This window comes from Peromyscus californicus, unplaced genomic scaffold, assembly GCF_007827085.1.
Source record: "Peromyscus californicus insignis strain IS unplaced genomic scaffold, ASM782708v3 Scaffold_18__1_contigs__length_77618521, whole genome shotgun sequence".
Lineage (NCBI taxonomy): Eukaryota > Metazoa > Chordata > Mammalia > Rodentia > Cricetidae > Peromyscus > Peromyscus californicus.
In genome coordinates, this window is record NW_026294480.1 from 25295235 (window position 1) to 25308111 (window position 12877).

Below are 12877 nucleotides of genomic sequence, written 5' to 3' on the forward strand. Positions count from 1 at the left end.
CTTGTAGGTGCTGAGGCCTCTCCACAATATGGAGCACAAGAATGTCATATAATGCTGAATACAAAAGCACCCCACCAAATGCACCGTGCTATCTGGTGGTTTATTTTTCTGCACAAAGCATTTGTATTGTACAGTATATTCTATACATATTTTGAATCAAGTTCCTTTCATATATTTTTCAAACATTCTTTATTTTAAGCCAGAGCTTTTCTGGGTTACTATATCCAGCTAGAAATCGATGTGTTAAAAGGTGAATGAACCTGGAAAGAATCCCAAGGAGAGAGAAAACGTTGAGTTGAAAAACAATGAGAAATGAAAAATTAGAATTACCCTACTTAAAGGACAAAAGGCTAAGGTGATTTCCTGTGTTTAAATAGAAAAGAACCATTATTTGGAGAAGAGAAAGCCGCTGCTCCTTGAAGCCAAGACTATGGGAATAAAATTGACCTGTTGTCTGAGGCATTCTTGTTAAAAAGGAAGAAAAGATATTTTCAGCTTCATTAGTGGTTAAGCATGAGAATGTGAGACCGGAGAGGGTTACAAAGCCTACTCCAGTGATTTTTAAAAGAAAGTTAATTTAAGCATAAACACTCTACAGAGATTAGGCAAACTTTGAGAAATTCTTTCAAGTCATTATCTAACTGCCTAACAGTGGAGACAACTTTAACCTGTCTTCAAAATGTTGGCTGCTGCAGGGATTGCTGGGATTGAGTTCTCATTCTCTGTAAGCAAACCCAAATTCTCCGGGATCAAACAAGATCATAATCGGGAGGGACCTCAGGCCATTTTCCTTAGCACATAGTTTTGTGACTTATAAAACCCACAGAACATTCATTACGGTAGGTACTCTTGAGGAGCAATTAGCCAAGCTGATAATGTGAAACTCTGGTGTCAGCTCAGGCATATGGCTTTCTGAACCATACTCTCAGAGTACCCCAGTGCTTTTAATCTAGCAGTAAGTGTGGTATGTCCTCTCATGCCACATGCCAGTTCTACCTGACAATGTCATCCTGTGACACTTACATTGTACTACTTACGGTCTCTTTTGCACAGGCTTTCACTTGTACTTGTTTTTACTCTCCTTGTATTACAGGCTTCTTAATGAGTCTCTCTTCCCCTGTGTGATTGTAATTTCCTTCGGTAGAAAGGCTGCATATAATCATCTTTATATCACAGTGACATCTGCATAGCGTTTTGCATATTGTGGGTGACAGTCTCCATTTGTCTGCATAAATAAATGATTCCATAAACTACGGTTAACGCCTCCCCTTCCATGCCTGAATTTCCATTTCATATCCATAGGTATCATCAAGACAGCATTGCTCAACATGGATCGAGAAAACAGAGAACAGTACCAAGTTGTGATTCAAGCCAAGGACATGGGCGGCCAGATGGGAGGACTGTCGGGGACCACCACCGTGAACATCACGCTGACAGATGTCAATGACAATCCACCCCGTTTCCCCCAGAGTAGGGACATTTGATTGAACAGATTTCTCCAATGTGCTTTTGTAAAATTCTGACTTTAAGAATATTTCCATGGTTGGCATTGCTGTCAAAATCGCTGGACTTAGGAAGAATTGGCACTTTTATTAAAATTATTTAAATGAGATGAAAACACCACTTATGCTCAGGAAGTGTGAACGCTGATGCTCTGCCGTTGGTAATTAGCTGAGTGGTTCCTGATACGGCGGCTGTTGGAAAAGCAACATCGTTGCTTTCTCTTCCCTTATTAAAATGACTGCCATAGATGTAATTTGCTTGAGCAAAAGCATATGTATACAAGTATGCTGCTATTTGTTAGGAAAAAGTTGACTTTATGTTTTTATGAACTTAATCAGGCACGTAATCTCTGTTAAATGCTCACAGAGCTTTGCAAGGAAGGATTTATCATTTCCCGAGTTCTAAAAATACATCTGGAGAAGTTGCTCTGTGCTTAATCCATTTGGAGTCATAAAGAGTTTTCTACAGTATGGTTAATTGAGATACTGAAAATCATCTCAGATAACATTAACTGTCCTTATCAGGTGAAAAGAAAAAACAAGACCCATGAATACGGCCTTTCTGTCAAGCATCATGCTAGACTTCCACATCCAGCCAACTCAGTGGGAATTGGTTGTGATGCAATTTCCCCTTCAAAAACGGATAGATGTCTTTGTGACCATGCTCCCCTGGAAAAGTTACCTGAATCCTTAAGTAGGAAATGCAGCTGGATATGGTGACTCAGTCACACATATAATCCTACACTTGGACAGCTGTGGTAGCTTCCAGCTGGGGCTCCATGAAGAGTTCATGCCAGCCTAGGAAGACCCCATGTTTTAAAAAAAGGGAACTAAAGAGAAGACTCAGCAATTGGTTTAGAGTACTAGATGCTCTTCCAGAGCATTCAGGTCCAGGTGGATCATCACAACGGCCTGTAAGTCCAGCTCCAGGAGATACGATGCCCTCTTCTGGCCTCCATGACCACCTGCACACACGTAGCATACAAACACACAGACATTCACACATACAGAGAAATGAAATAATTTTTAAAAAAATCTTTTTAAAAGAAGTAAAAGGAAGGAATGAGAGAAGGGAAGAGAGAAGGAAGGAAAGAAGGGAGGGAGAAGAAAGCTCACTTACTCTACTGTGGCCTTTGAAAAAAGATAACCAGCTAATATGAGCTCCCTGTAGATGGAGATCTAAATGATGAACAGGAAACAGTATCATCTTTTGATCCTCCAAGTATGTAATCAACTAGATGCCAAGAACAGAATAGCTAATAATTTATGATATGGGCAGAAGAAACGTTTTGTGAGCCCTGAAATTTCTGCACAAAGGTCTGAAATGAAAACAGCATGCTCTCCAGAGCTTCGCCCTGGGGAGGACAACCCCAGGGCCTCTGCACTTGGCCCTGTGGGGCTTTGTCACATGTCCTGCTCTTTCTTTACATTGCCTGTTACCTGCTGTGAGACCATGTGCCAAAGCAAGTAAAAAGAGAATGCAGAACAATCTAGAGAAGTAGTTAAAACATATTTTGTTATTTTATCAACCAGGAACCCAATATTCAGGGAATTTGCATCATTGAAGACCTAAACTTCAGTGGTGCCATAGTCTGATGGGTTTTGTTTGTTTGTTTGGGGTTTTTTGAGGGTTTTTTTTTTCAAAATCATGTATGAATAAATGGCAAATTATAAGTGATAAGAATAGAATAAATTTCAGAAGGCAGCTATGCTCACCACTTTACCATCAATGCCAAGACAGTTTTTGTTTTCACACACACACACACACACACACACACACACACACACACACACACACACACTCTCTCTCTCTCTCTCTCTCTCTCTCTCTCTCTCTCTCTAAGTATATACTGGTCTACAAGATTGTCATATCTAAGCTGAAACTCACATGTTGTCTTTAAACTAATTTTGCAACACAGGGATATTAAAAAGTATCATCGACAAAGTATAATTTTAGATTAGAAGTAAAAATAAAAGAATGCTGACAGGTGTGGTGGTGCACACCTTTAATCAGGCAGAGGCAAGCAGATTTCTGTAAGTTCGAGGCCAGCCTGGTCAACACAGTGAGACTGTCTCAAAAACAAAATTTATATATATATATATATATGTTAAATATATTTATAAAGAAAATGCTGTAATGAAATTGAGAAGGAAAGAATGAGTTAGTCAAAGGAAAAGGGTAGAGAACTTCATTGCTCAGTGTAGTTTCCCATATCCCTAACTCTGCATCTAGATCCAGCTCAGATTATTAGTCAAATCATGGCTACTTGGCTATTTTTCCAAATTGCTGTAATTTGCTTCCACCTTCAGCTAGTAGGAGCAAGGTCAGGAAGAAGCCCTGTTAAGAACACAGAGTAATTAGCTTCAAGTTGGTCCAGGTTAGGTTTTCTATTCTTTCTGCTATATTACCTCCGTGGGGCTCCTGAAACCCTCCTCTCCTACTTAGACTCAAACAACACCATGAACTTGGGAGCTTGTTTACAGAACAAGAAAAGAGCACTCCACTTGCAAGGAGACAGACCAGGAAACAGAAGGAGAAGTCTGATTAGCATGATAGTGAAGACATAAGGAAGTTAGGGCATCATTAATTATTTTGAAGAAAGCATAAGTCTGTCTCCACCACAGTGAGGTCTTAACACTGTCTCCCTTCAGCTATGGTTGGGCTTTCTGCCCCTTCACTTATTGCCAACCAGAACCCAAATATATTATTTAAAATACCTTTATTGTCATATATTATTATACTTACTCTCTTTTCTTAATAAGAAATAAGCTATTGCTGATAGTCTATTATTATTATTATTATTATTATTATTATTATTATTATTATTATTATGCTCGGTTTATGTGTTAAACTTTATCAGAGATAAGTATATACTAAAAATAAACACAGAAAAAAATAGAGCACTTAACTTGAACTAAACCCTGTTTTTAGGATTTAGTACTAGTTGCAGTTAGGACTCCACTGGGGATCTCAGAATACACCCCTAATGGGTAAGAGTGGACTGCTTATTTGGGTAGAGCATCTCCTAGTCTCTGCCTCACTTGTCTGTTTGGTGATTAATAGGTACATACCAGTTTAAGACCCCCGAGTCCTCCCCACCGGGTACACCGATTGGCAGGATCAAAGCCAGTGATGCTGACATGGGAGAAAATGCAGAGATCGAGTACAGCATCACAGACGGTGAGGGGCAAGACATGTTTGACGTCATCACCGACCAGGAAACCCAGGAAGGGATTATAACTGTCAAAAAGGTAATGGCGTTGGTATGGACATTTGCTACCACTCCTGGGGTTGACGAGATGGCTCTGAATGAAGTGCTCGTACAAGTCCCCAGCACCCACATGAAGTCTGGGCATGGTGGCCCACGGTGGCAATGCAGGTGCTGGAGGAAAGGTGGAGAAAGGCAGACCTTGGAAGCTCCCTGGCCAGGCAGTCTGGCAGAAATAAGGTTCAGAGCGACAGAAGGCATGATGTTGACCTCTGACCTCTGGCCTCCACCTACAAAAATGCAGAGTGCACATGCATACACACATACACACAAACACACACACACACACACACACACACACACACACACACACACACACAAGTAAGCATGCACACATAGAAAAGGAGAACTCCAAATACTGTTTAGCAGGAGGAAAGCAGGCTACTGATTGGTGCCTCTACCACTTCCATAGCTATCAAACAAGATAAAACTCTTGGTGTCTCATCAATGAGAGTGCTTCCCTCTGGCTTCCAAGGACAATGACAATCTCTTATGAACATTTCTTCAAATTCTTCTTTTACTCACCCTTTAAGAACACCGATTCTAATCGCACTGAGATCTCTTGGGTTGACTTTTAGTAGTCGAAAGTAATTTTATATATTCATTACTTCTGTACTTTCATACATTTCTACTAAAAATCCTCTAAGTAAATAATAGAAATAAGTGGAATGCATAGAAATGATACAAGCAATAAAATAAACAATGCCACACGTCGTTGTGGGTGCTGGTATTGCCATGGCACTTACAACAGATGCTCTCTGCTGTCTTAGAACCTATAGGCCAGCAGTGAATCAACAAGGAAGAAGCCACTGAATGAATGTGTATGTGCCAACTGTGAAATGTGCTTTGAAGGAAAGATTTAGTGCAAGCAGGGAGCAGGATAACCTGAATTAGAGAGAAGGCATATGCAGAGACCCACATCTAAGCAACTGAGGAAATTTCACATGACTTTCCGGAGCATGAGGGCATCAAATCTCCTCTTCACCAGCATGCTTATGTGCTAGTTGACCTCTCAAAACTGGCTGGCACCACAAAGCACTATACCAAAGTGTGGCCATGGTTAAAAACCAACAAATTGTGTGCTTCGGGGCTAAAAGTATTGATTTCAGTTAATTTTCATTGATTTCTCTTTTGTCATGTATAGTATAATATACCTTCTCCCTCCCTTCACCCACTGTGGCTTGCTGGTGAACATAAGCATGGTGGATGTAAATAACAAGAAAAATGTTCCTTTTAAGAATATGGCTGAATATCTGGAAGCACAATAAAACATGCTTAAGTGACACTCAGACCAATGTTTTAGACCCTGATATGATTAGGAGGCCCATTAGTGTGCATTAACCTTTTTAATTTTCTCAGTGCCTTATCAGATTCAAACTGAAATTTTGCCTAGCCGACTAAATTGCATTCGCCAACGTCTTGATTAATAGTGTTTCCAGCGAGCCTTGCCATGATATCATCTAAAACTACAAGTCAGCAGTACACATTTGGGTTCACCATGCCTTCAAAAGCAAAATCTTTTCCTAAAGGTCTTTGACAACGGGGATCATTGCCTTCTTTGGCAAATAATTAGCCCCATGCCCTTCTGAGGGTATTGGGGAAAGCTTTTACTAACTCCTGCAAAAACAACTTATTTAGTATGAACGGGCAAGAGAGAGTCATGGTGCTAACCTGTGAGTCAGAATTCTGGCTCCATTCCTACTCACCAGAAGCTGTTTACAAGTACAGATGGCCATCTCCACCAGAGAAAGTTTGGTTTAGTAGGCAAGAGTGGTATTGGCAAGTTTTAAATACCCAGCAGGTAAAGCCAGATGTGAGAACCCTTGGCAAAATGGTCTACTACATGTTGCCACTCTGCCTTTGGCAACCCCCTCTATTCAAATCCAAGGTATTTTAAAGGAGAGGGAGGCTGAAACAGATCCCTGTGTCCAGTTCCCTTCCTGCCCCATATGCCTAGCACCTTAGTACCCACTTTTCTGTGCAGCCGACATTCAGGCTGTACTTCTATCCTGGTTGCATCATGGCTCTTCACAGCCTATGTAACAGCTTCCCTGCTAACGCTCTATGGTACAGGAAAAATACTGATCTCAACTTCACTTTGATGCCTCTGCCCAACATTGCACTAATGTGTGGTTATCTCCAGAAGCAGCCCGATCACATTCATTTATCAGAGATTTGTACTAAAACTGTTTCTGCCTTGCCTCTCTGTGTGCTGCATCGCTGTCTTCTGAAGCTCTTGGATTTCGAAAAGAAGAAAGTATATACCCTCAAGGTGGAAGCCTCCAATCCCCATGTCGAGCCCCGATTTCTCTACCTGGGTCCCTTCAAAGACTCAGCCACAGTGAGAATTGTGGTAGACGATGTGGATGAGCCTCCAGTCTTCAGCAAACTGGCCTACATCCTGCAAATACGAGAGGATGCGCAGATAAACACAACCATAGGCTCTGTCTCAGCTCAGGATCCTGACGCCACCCGGAATCCCGTCAAGTAAGTGCTTGTCAGCCCCATCTCGTCCCTAAGTTAAGTCCATTTTAGTGTCTGAATATCCACCTGCTGCTTAAAAAAATAGGAATCCTTTTTCCAATTAGACAGCTGTGTTTTCCTGGAAAACGGTTCCAGATAGCACCTTTAACTGTCCTTGCTCACTGCATAAATACTGTTTTAGCATCAGCGTCAACCTCAAATACACGAAAGTTGAAAACAAAATGAAGATGAGAGGTGCAGCAGGAGTTCGCTGCTTGAGTGAAGTGAGATAAGGTGGTGCAGCTGATTGACCTGGGCCCTTTGTAAAGTTGACGATGATTTACTAAACAGTGGAACACAGAAATAAAGCAGCCACTGAGCTCAACAGCCAACATGCTTTTCAAATGCTGGAGAACCTATCATGTAGCACTTAGAGGCAGAATTATGCTCCGTTTAGATGAATAATTTCCCTCTTGCATATGTAAATAAAAACAAGAACTGTTTCGTGATATGTCTGTGAAATGCTGGAGAAATTAATAGGGTAGAGTCCAAATTAATGCTCTGTAAACAAGTTCCATCTTGCTGGTGCTTGCTGGCTCCTTAGTTATAAATCAGATGGCAAGAAACCTCATTGCTCTTTGAGACCACTGACAACTTGGGGATTCTAGAATCATATGCAAATCCTGGAATCAACCAACTCCCAGCCACCAGCCAGTAGCTCCGTAGAATAAATGAGAAAGGTGCTAAATCAGGCTGCTACGATGTAAATCATTCTCCATAGATTAAACTAAGCAGAAAAAAAAATAAAATCTGTAGAGATTCTTGCCAGTGAGTCCACAGACATATTCTGGTCAGGGTAGCTGCCACACACACCATGCACACTGTATGCACAAGGGAACGCAGTAGACAACTATACCAGATCCTCAACATAGAGCGCTTACAGAGAAAAATAAACAAAGGATAAATATGCAGTGGGTCAGGTGAAGAAATTCTAAAAATCAAATTAATGGGGAGACTTTAAGATGGGGTGACCAGGTTTAGCCTTCTTAGTAGGAAATCTTTGCAGTAAAGATTTGAAAAAAAAAAAAAAAGTGAAGGGTGAGCAGTGTAGAGTCCTGGGGGAAGACCCGCAAAAGGGGAAAAGGAAGAAGAGGTCTAATGCTAGAGCTGACTTCCTCTGTTGTAGGAGTGGCTAAGAGGTCGGTATGACTGGGAGAAAGGAAGAGATGGGGGGGGGAGAGGTAAAAGAGAGAGGGGGAGGGAAAAAGGGAGGAAATAAGAGAGAGAGGAAGGAGGAGGTAGAAGAGGTCGATTAAGAGGCAGCAGGGCGGTTTGCCACGGTGGATCTTGTGGGTCCTACTCGGCTTTATAGTTCATGGTAAAGCCTGAATTTTATCTAATTGAGGTGAGAAGCCATCTGCAAGCTTTGAATGGAAGAGCTGCCTAATCCCAAACTGCACTTTTAAGGGGTCATTCTGTCTGCTATGTGGAGAACGTTATTGCAGATAAAAGAATATGTCGCTCTAAGTAAATGTGCTTGAGCATCCATCCCCTTTGATGTAGTCAAATCTCATGACACCCTCATGTCTAAGACACACAGATGTCTGCTCTACTCTCAGGGCACACAGAGCTGTGTTTGATCTCTCTACTGGAAGATCTACAACACGTTAAAGAGGGTTCAGTCCACCAGTGCAGCCCGTGTGAGCTCCATGGACCCAGTACTTCCCCCATGTAAATGTCACATGCCAAATGAGGGAAATGAATGACAGCTTTCACTTCCATAGCACATGCACTTGAGGTCCTTTCACAACTGTTCCCTCACTCGTGGGGCCGGCTTAGAGAGTCGGTGCGAGGTCCAATTTAAAAGTGCTAATGCTAGAAGTTAACAGATCTGAGATTCAGTTACCTCTCTGATGGATCAACATGCTTTCAATTTGAAGAAAAAATGTCTTCTGGAAATTTAGGCTAAACACTTTTATATTAGCATTTAAACCAAATACCAGTTTTACCCGCTGTATTATTCTCCATGTGCTGAATGGAAGTACTTAGCTCATCAGGCTGGGTTGACTGTTCATTCTAAAGACTTTTGCTGCCAGCCTTCCCTTAGCACAGATGGATTTGACATATAAATAGAGATTTAAGTCTAGAAACGTACATAGATTACATTGGTGTATCAGTGCATGTTCCAGTGATTTTCCTTATAGGATAAAATCAGTCTTGTATTAAGAAAATATGTCTATACATAGTCTGGGGTTAGTCGAGACGTAAATACTGAACCACTATGTAAGACTGTTAGGTGAACAACGAATTCCCAAAATGCTGAGTTTTTGATGCAGTTACCATGTTTAACTGTTCAATCACAAAACAATTTCCTACTATAACTTTACCGTAATGTTTTTGGATATATACAAGAGAAAACATGTCACTATATAAATGTGCCATGTACAATGTCTGTATGGGGGCTAGAGAGATGGTTCAGCATTGGCTGCTCTTACAGAGGACTCAAGTTTGGTTCCCAATACTCACATCAGGTGGTTTATAACTGCCTGCAACTCCAGTCCCTGGGGATGTGATGCCCCCTCGACTAATGAGGTCAGACCTCATTAGGTAGCCAGGCCCATGTGCCCACACACAGACACACACTCAGCCACATAAATAAAAATAAGCGAAGTCTTTTTTTTTAAGTATACATGCAAACACAGCTTCTTCCCTACCAAATAAATCTCTCTCACTTGAGGACACATTACAAGACAAATCATTTAATCACAAAACACAGTGAAGTCCCAGGAGAGGAGGTCAAATGATCCACTCCAGCCGTACTGAGGCTGACTGCCTTGCTTCCTATTGGAAATGATCACAGTTAATATTTCTGGACAATAAATATCCCTGATATAAACTGAAATTACTTTAGAGGAAAGAAAATAACAACAAAAAGAAAATACAGCCTTGTCTATAATCATCTCTCCTAAACAATATAGGCATTGTAGGGTTTCCATTAATTTTTAATCTCCCAATTAGGGAAGACAATATAAATTTTGGTATTTCCTTAGTAGTTAATCTCCTCTCTTTAAAATTTAAAGCTGACTTCAACTAAAACTTCCTCACTGCTTACCATTTATTTCAAGGCTTGATAGAAAAAAAATGTGATTATTTGTCAAACTTAAAACTGTACCGGAAGGCTGAGACAGAGCAAAAGATGACCGCCATGTATAACTGTGGCAGCTTACAAAAGCACAAGGCAGAGTGTCCTCAGCTTAGTGTTTGTCATGAGGGAAAAACAGGCTCATGGATAACTATTAAACTTCTCACAGTCTATGAGTATAGTGACTTCCCTCTTGAGAAGTAGTGATGTGTTATAAATATTTATCATTCGTTTTCAAAAATGAAGAAAGGCGATAAAGTTAAGTTCAGTATTCTTGCCTAAATTTTTTTCATAACTGTTGGATCATGGCAGAAATGTCAAAACCAATAGATAATTTTTTAAATTTGTTTGAGCCCTTCTGAGGATGAAAAGGCTGTGTTAAATACGTTGAAACTAAAATTAAGACCCAATGGCATAATGGCCATTGTGAACTTGATTAATTTCTTCTGAAATAAGTTTGAATAGCAAGCAATAAACAAATGCCTATTTCATCTAGACAACTGCTAACTGACAAATATCAATATAAAAATATATTGTTTGCTGTATCTTGTTACTTACCTATTTTAAATAAAAACAATTCATTGAAATAGAATTTTGAGCATTGTACATTATTGCAAACTACTTATATCTTTTCTTAGAGCATTCATAACTCTAAATATGTCAGATAGTTAGATGATTTACTTAAATTGTATTTCTACTAAGTGAATTTTAAGCCAATATTTTTAAACCTCCTTCAATGACATAAGTTTTGAAAATGCCGTAGAAATGGGGAGCTATATTTTTCAGAACAAACCTTAACATATCAGTTCTCCTCAAATTTTTCTCTTGTTGCCCCTTCATTTGTAAACACACATACATACTTGTTCTCTTTACATGGCCATCCTAAAAATCAATTACAAAATCAAATAAACTTAAAAGTAGGTTGAAAGCTAGTAACAAATTTAATTTTGAAAGATATCATTTCTCCAACTCCCTAGTCTGCTGTGAGTGTTAGGGTTAAAGGTGCTATTAATCTTCGGTTTTTAAGATAGAATTCCGGATGCCCTTCGAATTTCCAGAAGCTCTCCATAAATGGATCTCTAGTCCTCACTTGGTCCTAGCATCATTCCTGTCCTTGTTGCTCTGGGGCACATAAGTGACACTGAGCCCTGCCTCCCCTGATGTCCTTCCCCACAGTTGCTCCAGGTTGTCTGTGGTTCTCTGTCTCAAGTTTTAGCCTGGACCTTTCCACAGGATGTTCCTCAGGCCCTCTATGTGTCAAAAACAGGGCCTCAAATCTTCCTCCAGCCTTGTGTTCACTCTTGTTCCAACATCTTGTGACAGTAGTGTCCAGCCATTCTCAATTCAACTAGTCATGTTTATTCAACACAATTCAGATTATGATGCTGCCCTGTATGGACCACATGGATAGATTTACATGGCGTTTAGAATAGACCCCCAGTTCTTTCCTGTGGCCAACCCATCCTCTGCTTAGAGTGCATTCCACCCTAATCCTATCTCCTACAACCCTTGCCTACCTTACCATCTTCACCCACACTAGGTACCTTTTGTTTCTGAAAACAGAATGATTTTTAAAATAAAATGGATAATAGGAAAGTAGCCAATTCCCTATATAACCAATATATTAGCATTCTGAAGATCTGAAAAAAGTTTAATTTAAAAATAGGATATATGGAAAGAAATGCAGAGATTCACAGTCAAACATTAGGCTGAGCTTGGGGAATCCTGCTGAGGAGAGAGGGAAGGAGGATTGTAGGAACCAGAGGGGTCAAGGACATCACAAGAAAACCCACAGAATCAACTAACCTGGGCTCACAGAGACTGGACCAACAACTGGGGAGCCTACATGGGACTGACCTAGGCCCTCTGCATATATGTGACAGTTGTGTAGCATGGTCTTCTTATAGGACTCCTAACAGTGGAAGCAGGGGCCATCTCTGACTCTCTTCCTGGCTTTTGGGACCCTATTATTCATACTGGGTTGCCTTGCCAAGCCTTAATATACAAGGGGAGGTGCTTAGTCTTACTGCAACTTGATATGCCATGTTTTGTTGATATCCATGGGGGCCTATCCTTTTCTAAATAGAAATGGCAAGAAAGTGGAGGAAGGAAGGCAGAGAGGAGGTGAGGGGAGTGCTGGGAGGAGAGGAGGAAGGGGAAACTGTGATGGGGTGTAAAATAAATAAATAAATAAATCTTTTTTTTAAAAAAAAATAGGATATATGCTGGGGAAATGGTGCATGAGATGATCCATGAACAGTAGGACTGGAGTAGACCTCCAGGGCCTACATAAAGGGCAGGTGGACATGGCAGCCTGACTAGAATTCCAGAACTCTGAAAGCCAAACCTGGGAATCCCTGCAGCAAGCTGGCTAGCCAGAACAGCCATATCAGCAGTCTCTGGGCTCAAGTGAGAGGCCGTGTCTCAGTGAATGAGAGGGAGAGCCAGTGAGAAAGCTCCCAACATCAGCCTCTGATGTCTGCATGCACATGCACACATAT

At 40.8% G+C, this 12877-nt stretch overlaps 1 protein-coding gene across 3 annotated transcripts in view; it reads left to right on the forward strand.

The window, feature by feature from the left end:
• Window positions 1-12877, forward strand: part of Cdh6 (cadherin 6) — a 140592-nt gene that overhangs the window by 111241 nt on the left and 16474 nt on the right. For all 3 annotated transcript variants that reach the window (XM_052743086.1, XM_052743083.1, XM_052743084.1), the window contains exons 5-7: window positions 1303-1470; window positions 4567-4754; window positions 7005-7258. In XM_052743086.1, the coding sequence (XP_052599046.1) occupies window positions 1303-1470; window positions 4567-4754; window positions 7005-7258 (610 nt within the window). The remainder of the gene's footprint in view (window positions 1-1302; window positions 1471-4566; window positions 4755-7004; window positions 7259-12877) is intronic.